The 17,484-nt window shown below is 36.5% G+C and overlaps 2 protein-coding genes across 2 annotated transcripts; both read right to left on the bottom strand.

The window, feature by feature from the left end:
* Window positions 1-119: 119 nt before the first annotated feature.
* LOC105390474 (fatty acid 2-hydroxylase) lies at window positions 120-13,566 on the bottom strand. The gene is made up of 6 exons (XM_011561783.3): window positions 13,240-13,566; window positions 11,182-11,404; window positions 9,436-9,605; window positions 5,897-6,023; window positions 1,777-1,896; window positions 120-552 (listed from the first exon to the last, which is right to left on the bottom strand). The coding sequence occupies exons 1-6, from the start codon at window positions 13,519-13,521 to the stop codon at window positions 452-454; spliced, it is 1,023 nt and encodes a 340-aa protein (XP_011560085.3). The 5' UTR covers window positions 13,522-13,566; the 3' UTR covers window positions 120-451.
* Window positions 13,567-15,596: 2,030 nt separating this feature from the next.
* On the bottom strand, window positions 15,597-17,248 carry LOC105390495 (probable DNA primase large subunit). Its single transcript, XM_048621931.1, has 2 exons — window positions 17,161-17,248; window positions 15,597-16,954 (listed from the first exon to the last, which is right to left on the bottom strand). Exon 2 carries the CDS (start codon window positions 16,876-16,878, stop codon window positions 15,610-15,612), a length of 1,269 nt encoding a protein of 422 aa, XP_048477888.1. The 5' UTR covers window positions 16,879-16,954; window positions 17,161-17,248; the 3' UTR covers window positions 15,597-15,609.
* Window positions 17,249-17,484: the final 236 nt, after the last annotated feature.

The raw sequence follows: 17,484 nt of genomic DNA, 5'->3' as shown, positions 1-17,484 counted from the left end.
GTTAGTTTAATTCCTTTGTTATTTATACTTACTTAATATTTACCATACTTATAGCTAGGTTAAGAAGCTGCATAGCTACGAATAGTTCAGGAATTATAAAAAATAAATAGACGTGTGAGTTCTACGTACAAAATATATATTTACAGAATCTTTTCGTTTCTTGTAACAAACTATCTTAGGTACTTAATTACTTAGTACTTACAAAAATAAATGCTTCACATTTCACTATTTTACACATACACTAATAAATAATTAACAATCAATAGCAGGTATGTAAATAGAACACAACGCACCCGAAGTAATATATGTAGAATAAAAAGCTTTGGAGTTTTTTTGTGATCGAAGCTCTAGTGTGGTATAGAGTTTGTCACCGTTTATCATAATAACACCAAGTCTCTATTTTTTTGAGTTGTGCCCCTATATTACTGCAGGAACGGTAACTATCTACCATTTACGTCATGTCATGGCACCATTGCAGGTTAAAGTTCAACTTCCTCACTTGAACTATTGTCCTGAACACCAAATCCCACACCTTGCTGCTGATCCCAAATGCTGAAACAAACAATAAAAGTGGTAGGTAGTTCAAGACAAGTGTTGCTCTACTACGACCAAAATTCGAAATATACAGGGTGTTGCAAAAAGTGTATACAACACCAAAGCTGGCTGACTTTTGTTCTACGAGTTTTATAAATTCGCCAAAAAAACATTCTCCTTAGGGCGGATTCAACCAACGTCGAGTAACTTTTTACTCACGAGTAAAGTACCAGTTACTCGCGAGTAAGCAGATTTTGCATTCTACCAAACCTGAAACCAAGATAACTAGCTTATCCCAAGAATAAAATGTTATACCGCCAAAATTGACCGTGTAACGAGCTTATCCGAGAGTAATTTTGTAATGGCGGCAGCACATCAGCTGATTAGAAAACCGTCATAATGACATATAAACACATCTGTCAAAACATAAACAAAAGTACGTTAAAAGGCAAAGTCTCAGAATAACAACAGCGAATAAAATATTAAAACATAAACAATTTCATACTTTTATAATCCATTCAAACTAAGTTGGTATGTCATTTCTATTGCATGCTTTGAAACGCAGCTATTTTTATTTTAGTTGCATTACAGTTTCGTTCCTCGTTCATTCAATTTAATCATGGTATAACTTGGTAGAATGCAAATGTACTTATCCTAGATATTTACTCGCGTATAATTTTAATTCCGGTATAGTTATTCTCGTGTAACGTGATGTTTGGACGAATTCACCCTTAGGGTGGATTCGTCCAAACATCATTACTCTCGGATAAGCTCGTTACACGGTCAATTTTGGCGGTATAACATTTTATTCTTGGGATAAGCTAGTTATCTTGGTTTCAGGTTTGGTAGAATGCAAAATCTGCTTACTCGCGAGTAACTGGTACTTTACTCGTGAGTAAAAAGTTACACGACGTTGGCCGAATCCGCCCTTAGTAAAAAAGTCACGTGACCCACAAAGTTTTTATGGAAAAGGATTTTTTTACTTCCTTTTGGCTTAGTATACATTTTAACACAGGTGTATTTAGATTTACATAAATAAGTACCTAGTGTATGTATATTCACATGTGTTATCAAGGTAACTGCCAATTCATAATCACCGGTTACATTATTGATTTCCAGTAACCGTCAGGTGGCCTAACAAAACTTGATATCGCAATCAAACTAAGTATATTGGATTTGCTACCTTAAAAATCATTCGAGGCACCTACAATGATGAATCGGGAAACCAGAATTTTCTCTTACCTTTGTCATGATTTACGAAGTGATGATTCGAGTGGTATCGCTTCATGGAATACAGGTAGCTGCCAGCCTTCGGAGACCCCCGGTGCACGTAGCAGTGGATCATATCGTAGGTCAGGTAACCTGGAAAACACATTAGGTAAGTAGGGGATGAGGGGGTACAGTGGTTAGTGGGGTAGAGTGTATATTCTTTAATAACTCGCTCACTATTTGGTCTCACACACCATCAGTCATCACGTAGGTACACATTAGAAACAAACGATCATTAGTGCTAGTTTTTTTTTAATTATCAGTATTTCCAGACATATTATATATTATATCCTTAGGTACTATCCGTATTTTCTTGCATTAAAAAAAAATACTAAAGTCAAAACTATACTTAACCACTGTACCCCGTTTTACCTTGCTTATTATAATAAGTAGCTATTTGAGCATGAGGTTTTGACTCATCTTCATTATTTAGAACCAGGAAAACAATACTGAAGAAGTGCAACTCATACAAGATTCACGTAGGTACCTACTAGGCTAATGATTAAGAGGCATATTTAGATAAGTATCAAAATAAGCCATCAACGTTACACTAGGGTGTATTGTATACTATAGGTGTACCTAGATAATGTTTCAGCGCGTAGCAAATTAATAACACGTTTTTTGTCACTCACTCCCACTAAGTTTGTATCGTTATCTTCTTATCTATCGATCAAATATTGGGGACTTGTTTAGTCTGATGATTTGGATCAGTTTACTAACTATATTAATACTTACTCGTATCTTCTGAAGTACTTAAATATTGCATTTTTATGCTATGAATATTTATGAGGGTAATGGTATGGTTATCGTTTTATTAAAAAAAAAATATCATTTAATTAAACAGTAAAATGAGAATAACTCATTACATATTATCAAATTTAAAAAAAAACTTACTTAACTTTAGGTCATCACTATTATCATTATCAGTATTAAGGCTCTGCAATAGGGAATCGAGGGTTGGCATTGTCATAGAATTATGTAGTAAATGATGCTCTACAGCCTTGAAAAAAATCACACAGGTAGTTGAAGAGTCTAGCTAGGTGCTGAATCATTCGAATTTAAGTAAATGATTATGGATAACTCTAAATTAATTTCAGAATATCAAGAAAAACCAGTCAATCACACTCCCGTATTGTAACAACTGTGTCGTAATTATTAAGAATTTTCATATGATTTTTATCATATTATAAAGTTAAAGGCTTGGACTAGGCGCTAAATACCTTGTTTTTTAATAAACACACACTTATTTTGTGTAAATTAATCCCAAACTTGAGCAATTTTTTTCCCTCAAATCTTCATACAAATATCTATGGCGGCTTTCTGTGTTATAAAATCATATAGTGCCACAAACTTATCTGTTCCGGTGAGAGCGAACTAAATTGGTCCATATAATCTATGTCATGTCAATATGAAATTCATTAGTAAGTAATGAGGTATGGACCAATTTAGTTCGCTCTCACCGGAACAGATAAGTTTGTGGCACTATAAACACAAGTGACGTTTGACTCAGTTGGCCGCTGGCCTCCAAAGAAGGGTCACGTCGGTTTAGGCAGCACTGACAGCTCGCGATCTTATCGTGTACAGATACAAAATCACTGCACATTGGTTGTCATTGCACTTTTTCAACTTTTATGACACCAACATATTTGATTTGAAATTGAGGAAGCATAATTCTTCCAGTATATTCAATACATTAAATTAAATTAGATAGTGTGCAATATTCTCGTGATATTACAGTCTCGTAAAGGTCTGATGAGGAGCAGGAATATAGCGAATGGATCTAAGTGATGACAATACGCACGAACATTAGGTTAGGGATCAAAAATACAGTCTCTTGGTGCTGGTTGGGGTATGGTCTCGTGAGGATCTGATGAGGGCAGTAACACGGTGGTGGCTCAATTTTATTTCAAAGATGTTAATAGCTAAAAGCATCGAGTTTGGGCTATTAAGTATGTTTTTCAGAGAGAGAGAAAGAGATTTTGTTTTTCCTCTAGATGTGTTAGGTTTACTGGGTTTACTAAGTTCATTCTGTTAATGGCATCAAGTTGTTATGTGTTCATAAGTAATAATTATTTATTAACAAAATGCTGTTGATTCTCCACGAAAATGTAAAAATAAAAATAAAATAAATAAAAATAAATTCGTAACGTAAAATTGTCAATGACGGAATTTCTTCTATAGACAGTAGCCACAAAAAAAAACAAACGATAGATGGCGTGATTTGAAGATAAAGATACATTTTTTCGACACATAGACAGCAAGAGCTTGAGCTTGAGTGGCGGTCAAGTTGGTCCCCGCCTGCGATACTTTCCATTAACATTGGGACTCGTTTTCATGTTTTTAGCGTACAGTCAGGTTTTTAGTTTTTTATAATTGTATTTTTTTATTTGTAACTTTTTAGTTGTTTTTATTTTATGAAATTTTACGTCGGTAGGTAGTTCATGATCATTTTTTATTTCAATAATTTTGGTGTTGTTATTTAAATACCTTCAATATGCATATTTTTGTAATGTGAAAATCAAGTCCATTCATTTGATACCTTACACGGCAAAGTTGAATTATTATTTTTTCGATCATCACGTTATGTCCTCAAGAGGGCGCTATGTACATTTTAATGGAACGTCACATAGCCTATAGCCATCGCGCCATCAATACGCTTCTAAAAATACCTCATACATCAAAATCTATCAAGGCGTTTAGGCTACAGGAGGGAACAAAGAAACAGACAAACATACATATATACATACATACAATCAAAAAACATTACCCTCCTCCTTCGGCAGTCGGGTAAAAAGGAGTAAGACAGGGGGTCATTCTGAACTTTTGCTCTACGAGTTTTGTAAATTAACAAAAAAAAACCTTTTTCATAGAAACTTTGTTGGACATGTGACTTTTTACCATGGAAAACGAATATTTTTTTTCGCGAATTTGCAAATCTCGTAGAACAAAAGTTGTTCAGAATGACCCCTTGAGTCATCCCCTTTTGGCTTAGTATAGCCCTTTTGCGACACTATGTATTTACTAGAGATGCCACGAATATTCGGCAACTATTCGGTATTCGGCCTATTCGGCCAGTTCTTTCAGTATTCGGTATTCGGCCGAATAGTGCGTAATATTCGGGCTATTGAATACCGAATAGTAAATCATGTATAAAATGACTTGTTATTTTAATCAAAATTGTGTATTTATTTTCAAATCACAACATTTTGGTACTTAAAATTAATCAGTACTAAGTTGTACTGGATAAAAACGAGCATTTCAGCATTTTTTGGTAGCCCACGGTTGCGCTTTTCATATTAAGCATCCTCAGAAAATAACCTCTCACTATAAACGCTACTTCCAGGTGAAGAAAGATAAGTTTTTGCAAATTTCAAAAGGTTCGGGTATTTTTTTTGTTTGCTGACCACCACTTGTAAGGATAGGCCATCCGATCTAGGCGAAAAAAATCAACTCGTTTGCCACAGCATTCTGCCTCCTAATAATTAGCATTTCTCATATAATCTGTAGCGACTTCTTCAAAGCAGTTCCAGGAACAAAAAAAACAGGTTGTAGCGCCGAATATTCGGCGGCCGAATATTCGGCGCTTCGGCCGGCAGCCTCGCCGAATATTCGGTATTCGGTATTCGGCCAATTCACTATTCGTGGCAACACTAGTATTTACTTTGCTTTGTCGTCGGGGTTCAGTTGGCTGGAGGATGCCCGAAACTTATTATCTACACTTTAATACTTTTAGTTACCTTTCTACAAGTAAATACCACATTTGTTTGAGAAAGCTAATCGGGTTCCGAGTATAGAGTAAAGTGGCACCCCTATTAATTTCTACTCTTTCCTGGTGCCTACCAGTGTAAGTAAGAATTATACTTACTTACCCTAAAATCACCCAAAATGTACTTGAACATATTTGTCAATAAAGTTGGCGAGTAAAAGTTTATCGACCCACTGTGCAAACTTACATGTGTGCGTGTCACTGCGTGTGCTGTGTGAAGAGCATTGAAAACCCAAAATTGGCGCGGCACGTCACCCTGTACGGGCCCTTAACCGTAGTAAAAAAAGCTATCACGGTGAAGAATAAAAAGTGGTAGTCACTACGTACCTATGAGTCCGCCGGTCATCTTGATCAGAGGGTATGAGAAGATACAGCTGAAGAAGAGGTAGAACCCGTAGGCCAGCGCGGCCGCCGGCACCGGCGGGAACACCTGCCGGTAGTCGTCGAATGGAACCTGGAAAATACATATTGTGTCACTAGCCGTTGCCAGCTTCGCCTCTAAAGAGTTTCCCGTGGGAATGCAGGGAATAAAAGTAGCCAATATGTTAAAAATATTGCAAGCTTCCTACATTCCAAATATTATTCTCCAAAGCCAAATTGATTTAGCCGTATTTTTTTGTACGAGTAATAAACATAAGTACTCATGAATAAACTTTAGCGTTTATAGGGTAACGTAACGTACCTTGGGACGCTTGTACCTTGGGACATTGATTGTATTTTAAAAACCGGCTAAATAAACACATTAAATTTCTACCCTAGGCATAGTATTTTACTCGCTTGGCAAAACTAGTGAGTCTTGTGATCATACCAGCATCGAGTGTGTGGTGAAGACAATATGAAGTTTTTTGGAGTCAAAAGTAGCTTTTGTATAGTTTTTTGTGTTGCTTTATCTCATTGAGGCATGCTCAAAATAAAGACATGGATGTCACGTATAACTTTTCAGTTATTTAATTTTATGACATGGCAATTATCTGAAAGTTTCATATTAATTAAAAATAAAGATTTTTAAATTTTGGTTAAATATGGCGTTTTTGTACCTTGGGACACGATTAAATTTGTACCTTAGGACACTGTTTCCTATGGCTTTGTACTATGGAAAATGCAAACATCTAAATAACGCCTTATATCTCTGTTCTTATTAGTGCCAGAGTGAAACTAGACAGAAGAGAGATGCAGTAAATCAATAAGAACAGAGATATAAGTCGTTATTTAGAAGTTTGCATTTTCCATAGTACAAAGCTATGGGAAACAGTGTCCCAAGGTACAAACGTGTAACGTACCTTGGGACAAAACAAGCATTTTTACTTTTATCTTAATTAAATAAAATGTGGCCACACTAAAGCTTTAGCACAAATACTAGTGATAATAGATTATATATCCTACCGAATAAAGAAAATTTCACATTAATATCTTAGTTGTACGCTGCGATAGCTTCATTCAAAGTTGGGGTAGTCGAAAATGTCCCTAGGTACGTTACGTTACCCTAATATTACCTGCGGGATTCCCTATGGTTCAATATAGCCAAAAAGAATGAGCCAGGTATGACCAAACTAGGTAGGCATTTTTGTCATAGGTAGGTACCATCAGCTTCTTGATATCTGACGTGCTATTTTTAATATTATTGTGTCACGGGTACACTACAGAATTCCGAATTACTTTTTTACGAATATGAAAATAACGATTTTCATAATTACGAATTTCATAGTTCCGAATAATTCACAATCCCGAATTTTAAGTTTCCGAATAGCGAAAATCACGAATAGTATAATAAACGAAATTTCAAACAACAGAAAATGACGAAAGTCAATTTTCCGAATATTATTATTTCGATGTTTCAAAAGTACGATTTTTTATTATATCGAATTGTTAAAATTCCGAATTCCGAAGTTTTAGTATTCCGAAAATACAAATTCCGCAATGTTTCTTAGTAAAAAGTCAGTATTTATTAACAGCATATTCCGTATACAAACAAAAATAAATAAGCTATATTATATGAAACGCTCCGCTTTGTTTTTCGATATCTATGTGCACCTAACACGCTCCTCCTCGCTTTGCTCGTCGTCGCACCTATGTTTAGGTTTAGGTCCTAAGCTTTTTAAGATTAAACACCGTAAAAATCCGAGCAATTGTATTGATTTGTTCTGTAACTTAACAACAAGTACTACAAATAGTTTACTATTTAACAAAACTTGACAAACTTTGTTTACTCTATATTTGAAACGCTCCGCTCCGCTTCGCTGCGCTCCGCTTTGTTTTTCGATATCTATGTGCACCTAACACGCTCCTCCTCGCTTTGCTCGTCGTCGCACCTATCTTTAGGTTTAGGTTCCAGGGTTTTTAAAGTGCGTATGCTTTGATTTGTTGTGAAACTTAACAACAAATAGTTTTCTATTTAACAATATGTGTTTTAAGCCGTATGTTAAACGTTCCGCTTTGTTTTTAGACATCTTTGTGCACCTAACACGCTCCTCCTCGCTTTGCTCGACGTCGCACCAATTTTTTGGTTTAGGTTCTAAAGTTTTAAAGAAGTTTATGTTTTTTTGTCAAAATCACGAATTATCATATTTCCGATCGGGATTTTAATTTTTCGTGATTATAATAAATCGGTATTTTATTTTTCGTATATTAAAGTAATCGTATTTTTTAACGTTCGTATATTTAACAATCGTAATAATAAATATTCGTGATTATAATATTCGAAATTATAATTTTCGTGATTTTTATAATTCGGTATTTAAAAAAATCGGTATTGCAATATTTCGTAAATTACATATTCGGTGTTATCAAATTCGGAAAAAAGTTTTTCGGAATATTTGGGTGTTCCCTTGTGTCACCATTAGTGGTCAAGTAGAGTGAATCGAACTCTACATAAATATTATTTTATAAGCTTATCGGATAAAAATGCTGGTAAGTAGAATATTTATAATCTTATCTATTTATTTGGAATAGGTAGGTAAAAGTTACAACATTCCAATTTCAAGTCCCTACCCATGCTATAATAATTTAGACCATGATCTCTACCTATATCTATCTTTATAACCCAAAGACTTTTACGATTTAGCACTCTATCCATAGGTACTCTATTCTAGTAGGTACTTAGGTACTTACTTCAGTAATTCCTAATTTCATCGTATGTACTTAATGCTCATTGTATAGACAAGCACTCTCAATGAAACCTACATACATTATTCATCAATTAATCATCATCTTCAGGAATAAGTAAAAGTACCTGCACTACACTATAAATAGTTAGGTAAGTATTTATTTACGGTCGGTATTACTTGCGGAAGGAAGCTACGCCACAATGACTGCGTTTAGTAAAATAAAATGAAACATACAAAATTAGATAACTGTAAGCTATGAACACAAAGTTTTACCATCCGGAATACATTCTAGGAACCGGTTACTTATCAGTTTGTGTGCTGATGGCTTGTCGATGTCGATATATATTTTATCTACTATGCGTCATTTCGTATCGCCCATCCCTGCCCGTTTTCGGTAGGTGAGTAATTTTCTGATAATTTTACTCTACCTACCAAAAGGCGGTTATTTTGCAAACGTTAACTATTACAACTGCAATCATAACATGTTTTGTATCATTTTGTTGTATTTAAGTACTTACTAGAATTGAAACCCAATAGGTACTTACATAAGTGGGGTGCACGAATAGAGACTACTGAAGTCCTAGTGACGTATCACCTATTCCTAGACTCTCAATCTTTTCACCACGATAAGAAATCGACGTCGACACGACAATTAGTTTTTTTTTCGGACTGTGCCTGTAAGTATACATACTTACCTAATTATATATTATTATGATAATGTTAAACCTATACCCAAAACAGGCCGAAGCAAACACCACTGACCTTATGATGCAGTCCATGTATGATGAAGTGCAGCTTGATGAGTGCCACCGAGCGGCCCGGGTCCAGGTGGAACACCCACCGGTGCAGGCTGTACTCCACGGCGGACCAGATGGCCACCCCCAGCGCCACGTGCCACAGGTATTGCAGCGGCGATATGCGGAGAGTGGGGTCTGCGAATAGGGAGATTTGGTTAGGGGATGGCGTGGAGATTCCTACGGTGGATAGAGCTTTGGCGGGTCATATAAACTCTGGTACTGGCTGGTCGTAGGTGAGCTACTAGACGGTGAGATATTTACGTGGCTTGCCTAATTTCTAGATTTCTACTGTTATATTCTATTCTCTATAGCAGGGATGCACAGACTTATTAAGACTAGGGGCCACTCGGGCAAATTATGAACTGATGGCGGGCCGTCGGAACTATAGGTAATTGAAGACAATAAATAATTGATAATAATGTATTATAATGAAAAATAATTTATTAATTTGAAGCGTGGCACTGCATAGTGCTTACAATCTTTTTTTTTTATATTTGGCTCAGATTTACTGGTAGCAACACGTAAAAATGCTTCCAAACTTTCGTTGGCAAGGCGGTTTCGATTTTTTGTTTTATTATTATTTAATATCGAAAAGAAACATAGGTGGAATCAAATAAACTGGCAAATTTCAGAGCGTTTATCTCTCAAAATCATCAAGTCTCCTTTGTTGCGTAAATCCTTTGGTCGTTTTGAATGTCGATAATTTCTAACTGCATTGACTCTGGCGCATTTTCAATTAAAATCGTGAAAGTATTACTGAATAGTTATGTCCAACAGAGGTTTCACTTTTTTTAAACTCTGTAAATCTGTCTGAAAAATTTAATCAAAATATCCAGCTTTTCTACATAACTGGAATTAATCGCAGTTTTGTTGAATTTTTCAGGCATTTTCTTATAATTCTAATTAATGTACGAGAGTATTATTTATGCTGTCGGCGGGCCACCAGTATTCGACTGGCGTGGCGGGCCGCGGTCTGTGCATCACTGCTCTATAGGAAGTAAGTACCTGCACATGGCACTCTCGAGTGGAACCTTTGCGCATATCCCCAATTTCAACTGTTCATTATTCTTCCCTTAAGTATTCAACTCAATCCCTGATAAAAATTCACCCTACCTTGCCTACATAATAATATTGTTAGGTAACGTAAGTTTATTTACGGGGTTTGGTATTGATTGCAAAATGGACGTGGAAGATTTAATTGCATAGCAGAGTGTCCATTAACTTACTTGATGGCTAATCGATATCTTCAAGGTGTGTTATTCAACTTGCTATGAGTAGGTACCTTATTAATTATATATTTACCATCTTTATAGGACAATAATATTTTCTAGATAAATAATACCACGAAATTTTTAATACTTAGGTACGTAAAGTCAGTGTGTTCTAGCCTGTTCTGGTTTATTAATTAATTATTTACATACCCAATCGATATGGATTGACCGTCAGACAGACAGATAATCCTGTAATACCTACCTATTCGTTGCACTATTGCCCTATATTCTTCATTATGGGCCTCCTCCAAGACTAGTAGGTATTTGCCATAATCTCCACGCTTGGCAGGAGACAACGGCAACGCAACAACACACACAACACTAAACATCCAACATACAAGACCTGAGAGCAAACAAGTAGGTATATACCTTCTCAAATATCTTTCCTTTGGCACAGCAGTCAGGGTCCATAATGCACGGGTGCAAACCCACACACTTACCTTCACTAAAAACATGCTTTACAAACTCCGTGCACCCCAAGTAAAGTATGACAGGCACCCACACCAGCGGCACGAGGTACCAGGGCGTGTAGGTGAGCGCTTCCAGCAGCGGGCTGGCGAAGAGACGACAGGGGCGGTAGACGGCACTGTTCACCCAGCGGTCGTAGTGGGCGGCCACCAGGTGGAGCTGGCCCAGGATGGGCTTGGACCAGTCGAGTTTGCCCTGGAATGGAGTGGCGTGTGAGTTTGGGGTGAAGGGTTACTTATTGTTACTTATGTCACGGTTCAGTGTGCCTATTATAGGTTCTCGGTGATGGTAGGAGTATGGAGCGGTGGTAGCTCAGTCGGGTAAGCGCCCGCTTCTCACGCCAGAGATGCGGGTTCGATCCCGGCGCTGACATGTACCAATGAGTTCTTTTAACTTAAGTACAATGTATACCATCGCTCTTACGGTGAAGGAAAACATCGTGAGGAAACCTGCATATCTAGATCTAGCACATCTAGATATGTGAACCCACCAACCCGCAGTGGACCAGCGTGGTGTGGAAATGGTCCAAGCTTAGGAAGGCAGTTTAGACCTTGGGGATATGCACAAAGGTTCCATTCGAGAGAGCCAGGTGCAGGTACTTACACCCCCACAGAGAATAGAATAGAATAGATAGGTTCTCATAACATTATGTTCCTTGGCCTGGCCTAGACTATAATGATGCACTAATTCTAACTACCTATGTAATTTGAACCTACAAGGGTTCGTTTTTACGTTTTGAGGTGCAGAACCCTAAAGCCGACCTCCGTTAAGTTTTCTATTAGCCAGGTATTAACTACCTTATTAATTATTTAAATCTTAGGCGTATAATGAATAGGATATGTCGCACTCAAATTAATTGGAGATTCGTGTCTAGGGCAAAATTCATAAACATGGCCAAGTTACATTAAATGGCTCAGCTCGATTTATGGCAGTTTTGTAGATTGGTAGGTCGATATCTTTACTTACTTAGTTGAGCACCAGCAACTATTTGGCTCTTGGCGACATTTAACTAACATAGGTAGGTAGGTCCTTAATGGATTATGTGACGATGGCTTATGAACTTGTCTAAGCTTATGAAGTAAGTAACAGTAAAAGAAACCAAAATGACGAGCCTATTGGCAGTGATCGGTGTAAGACCCCGAGAGAAACCCTTCCCAGCAGTAGGTTAAAAAACTACAATGTTGTTGCGATTGACCCCTTTCGTCTTAGTAATCCACTTTTGAAACATCCTGTAAAGTATACTATATACATCTCTATTGAGATGAGATCAAGTGCTCATCATCAATAACCTAGTTGGTATTTTAAGCACCTGGGGGTGGTGGTTAAAGTAACCTAAGTAAACTGCATCTTTTTCTGAATCATCCTTACTGCAATTGATATTTTATTGATCAATTTAGGTAAACTACATTGTAAATAAGTATGCCATAAACAAGTTAGTAACATAAGAAATAATGACAAAATTGGTTCCAATGTCAAGGCTTTACTATTGTTTAGGTTGTTAGGTTTTTATTATTACTAACCCATGTCTTACTTCATTACTAACCCATGTCTTACTTCTACTGTGTATGTACTGTGTTACTTACCTACCTAGGTAGGTAGTTAGTTGAGTTAGAAATGGCACCCTCGATTTATTTAACACTTAACCACATCACATAAATATATGCCTGTATCCATAGAGCAATTCATTAAAATGAGCCTATATTGCCTGTATGAACCTAATATTATACATATAATAAAAAATAAGAATAAAGAAATGTATTGTGTAAGTTACTTAACTTATATAGAAATGAAACTTATATGAAATTATAACTCACGATCACGATTCACGATTAATATTCTAAAATATACTTAACAAAAATATAGAAATTATCTTAACTGTGTCACAGTTAGTTAAATACACCCTACCTAGTCTACCTACTATACTAGCTACTATGTACTTAGTTAATTTTACCGCCTAAACAAGCGAAAAAAATACTAATAAAATTATTTAAATACCTACTTAACAATAAATAAACCGTCTAAGTAAGTACCTCAAGCTCTTCCAAAAACGCGATCTCCTTAACATCTCTCCCTTGTTCCTCGCTCGTGATGATCCTGCCATTCGCACTCACTCCACGCACACTGCTGTCCACCCTGAAGTCACTCAGCATGTGGTACGCACTCGCACTGTGCTCGAACTTCTGCATAGCACTCACTATCGACTTCCCTTTGTAATGCTTAAGCGTGTTAACACCCCCGGGGTGGTCCCGCAAAAACCGTTGCAGGTCATATTGAACACCGTCGAAGGTCACAGGGAACTCCTGGCTCGTCATGGTGCGGCCGCCGCCACCGGTGTGAGGCAACTGGCTGTCTTATCACTTATCATTATCACTGACCGAAGCCTGTGAGACACCACCTGCCTTAGATAATTTAGTGACGAGGACACATGCATCGATTCCCATTGCTGTGACCTGTATTTCCGCGCGTGGTTTTAATGTTATTTGCTGTCTTTTATTGGAAAATTGACTATATTTGCTATATTATGACTTGAATGATTTTTGACATGTTTCATGAACTCTATCTTCTTAATTTGTTTTTAAATTTCGAATTAATTTGTGACTTAGGGGCCGTCCATTAATCACGTGAGGTCGTTTTTCTCATTTTTTGACCCCCCCCTCACCCCTGGTGATATTTGGTGAGGTTTGGGACCACACCCCCCTCCCCCCCCATGGATCACGTGTATTTTTTTTGGCCGTCTATGTAAAGGCTATTTTTGACTAGAAAAAATATAACGAAAATTGCGTTTTGAATTGAAAAACATTTATGTGTTTTTGTTGTATTTGCAATAAAATTTGATATTTTAATCCTTTAAATCCTATGCTAACTATCAATTAATAAATTTTTGCGCCGTTCAAAATTTCGGCTCAGAAATACTGACGGTTTTTGACAAAAAATTAATACACGTGATGTCTAAGGAGACCCCTCCTCCCCCTCGTGATGTTTCGTGAGGTTTTCCGTACCCCCTCCCCCCCCCCCCCCTTTGAGCCTCTTTTAGTTTATTAGTTAGGAAGATATAGTTAAGTTAGTACATACCTATCGATCAAGCACTTTTTTCTATTCTCTGTGGGGGTGTAAGTATCTGCACCTGGCTTTCTCGAGTGGAACCTTTGTGCATATGCCCATTGCCCAAGGTCTAAATAAGGGACCATTTCCCATCACGCTGGTCCACTGCGGGTTGGTGGGTTCACATTTATCTAGATGCGCTAAATATAGATATGCAGGTTTCATCACGATGTTTTCCTTCACCGTAAGAGCGATGGTATACATTGTACTTGAGTTAAAAGAGCTCATTGGTACATGTCAGCGCCGGGATTCGAACCCACATCTCTTGTTTGAGAAGCGGGCGCTTACCCGACTGAGCCACCACCGCTCTGATCAAGCACTAAATGCTTATGATTTTTTATCCTTTGTAGTAGTTTGTAAGTAGGAACTTACTTGTAACCTTAAGTTGATACCATATGCGAATGTTCTAGGGACCCTAGGGTGATGACAACGATCGATGGCGATACTGATACCTAACTGTTAACAGATTATCTACATACTAGCTATAACGAGATTGTAGTTAAGTACCTGTGTAACTTATAGTGTTCTCAATTAATTTATGCTCATGTTCAGTAGGTTACTTAAAATATCAGTCTCCGTATCATAATAATTATGTAGTCACCTACTATCGGGGAAAAAGTCGGTGGAACCTCTGTTACAGGTACAGTCAGTTTCATAAGTATCAATCTATAAGTAGGTACTTTTGTTCCTTCTGAACCTCACTAACCGCCGTTCATTCATTCAAACATTGACAGTTTGTTAGTTCGACAAGGTCCAACGTATGAAACTGAAAACAAGCTCAGACAGCACTACTTAAACTTATCATATCCTGATTAGAATGCACCAGCAATTATTTATTTATTTTTAATAATATTTATGTATTATTATAAGATATATAGGTATATATTTATTATTAACTATGTAGGTTTTATGTATTATTATATGTGGGTATTTACATATCGTTTATACTTTATATTAATGTAGTTTATAAATATCTCTTATTTTCACACGCTACCCTTTTTCATTATTTCTATTTCCTTTCAATTTGGTTGTCTGGAAGAGATTACTTTTAGTAATAAGGCCGCCGATTGTGCTATTTATTTTCTGTTCATGTTTGTAATACTGTTTCTATTTTTGTGTGCAATAAAGAGTATTTTATCTTTATCTTTATCTGATGTACCAGTGCAGCAATGCATTATTGGAAATACTTATGCCTCTGAGGGCTATTATTGCTACAGGAGGGCAATTTTATTAGTGTTATGTGGTTTTGGATGGGTCAAGTTTAAAGTAGTAATAGTCAAATAAAAATAAAAAGGAGCTCATTTGTATTTATTAGCTAATTCATAATATTTAACAGGCGTAAAATTTAAACTAACATTATTATCACAGATTTTTACAGACTTAGTAAATCGATTCTTCAGGTAATGCAGGCAACTACTAATATGGTCACCTTTTCTTTTAAAATCGTGTATTTCAGTCAAAAAACCTGGAGTATCCAAGGCCTTTGTGTCTAGTAGTTTAGCCATAATTGGTGGATCAAAAGATTTAAATGGACATCCACCTTCACAACCCGCATTTGAGTTTGTCTGAATTCTATGGCAACTTACTGATGAATACTCCTTTCTAGCGCCTTCTAACCCATACATGTGTCTGATTCCATAAATAAACTTCTTCTCATCTCTTTCCCAGTGATGGCAGCAGGAGCCACCAGAAGGGTCTTTCCGATATTCCTGACGCCAAAACTCTATCGCCTCTTCTACTGGCATACCAATGTCTTTTAAAAATAAACTAAAATAAAATCTCTGGTCATGGGACAGTCTATGTCGTTTTCTTAGGTTTAAATGTAGATTTAACATACATGGTGGAAACATAATGGAAGTTTTATCCACATCTTTGCTCGTTAAAGTGTTTTGTGATGCAGATGAAGTAAAATTAAAATTCTCATTCTTTATTTTCTGTAATATCTCAAGTATTCTTGGATCATTTCTCAGATGTGGTATGTCTTTATTAAGAATTCTTTGGAGCAATCTTTTTTGAAATTGTATTATTAAAAGGGTTTTCCATCTTCCACATGGTACTGTGGCTACACCGTGCTGCAACTCGACTTGCCTGCTGGCCACCAGTGGGAGGCAATGGTGAAAGTTTAACTCTATGTTAAACATGCCACAGGACTCTTCATGATCTTCTGAACAGAGGTGATGTGATACATGTTTTAGTATTAAATGCTGGCATATTAATTTTAAAGCTGGGTTGTACAGGAAGTCATATTTTTTTAAATTCTGCATAATTTTCTTAGCAAAAGATCTTAATTCATAAGCTGAAAGGGACTTCAAACGGTTCCTAAACAGTGCAGTTTCTGCTTTTAAGAAAAACTTTGTGAAATCTCTGTTTTGGTATAGATTTGTAATAATGCATAGCATGAAATGTCCCACATTATCATAAACACTTCCTTCTATCACAAACTCATTAAATCCTGTGGTCTCACTCTTTGCAATAGCAGTTAGGTACTCAAGTCTCTTTAAAATTATAGTTTCCAACAAATGTACTGGCATTTCTCCTTTCACAGGACTCAGATAGTAAAAGGACATAATGATTCAGACACTGCTGGTAACTTAAAGATCACCATAAATTTCCCCTTTTTATGATTCCTTCCACCTTGGTATTCTGGAATAAGCATTAAAAACTTTATTAAAATAAATGGATTATATTGATTCAACCGTTGACTTATATATTACTTAATAATATTTTGAGAATTCCATGTAAAGTAGAGAGAGAGTAGACTACATTTTAGATACATCTAATCTTTACCGAGGTGTAACATACAATGTTATTATGGCGGAAGTTTGTTCCAAAAATATCGTTGTACTCACTATTATTTTTAATTCCCGCTCAATAGATAATTAGCGCCCTAAACAAAATTCATTCAAGTTTTAGATACCAAACCAATTTAAATTTTCAGGTTATAAAATGTTTATTTACAAACAAAATTACAGCTGGCTGGCTGACACTATGTCAATGAAATTAAACTGTCAGTGTCACTAACACAGAGTAATGTATACGTCGCTAGCTCAGAATAATAATAAAGTGCTTTATTACCCGACTGCCGAAGGAGGAGGGTAATGTTTTTTACAGGTAAGATAATGATTCGTCTTTTCATGTTGTGTGGCTGTGATTATGAGCAGTATCTTGCCAAT

The sequence above is a fragment of the Plutella xylostella genome, chromosome 6, assembly GCF_932276165.1.
Source record: "Plutella xylostella chromosome 6, ilPluXylo3.1, whole genome shotgun sequence".
In the NCBI taxonomy this organism is placed as follows: Eukaryota; Metazoa; Arthropoda; class Insecta; order Lepidoptera; family Plutellidae; genus Plutella; species Plutella xylostella.
Note: the sequence above shows the minus strand (reverse complement) of the source record. Positions and strands in the feature narration are given on the sequence as shown.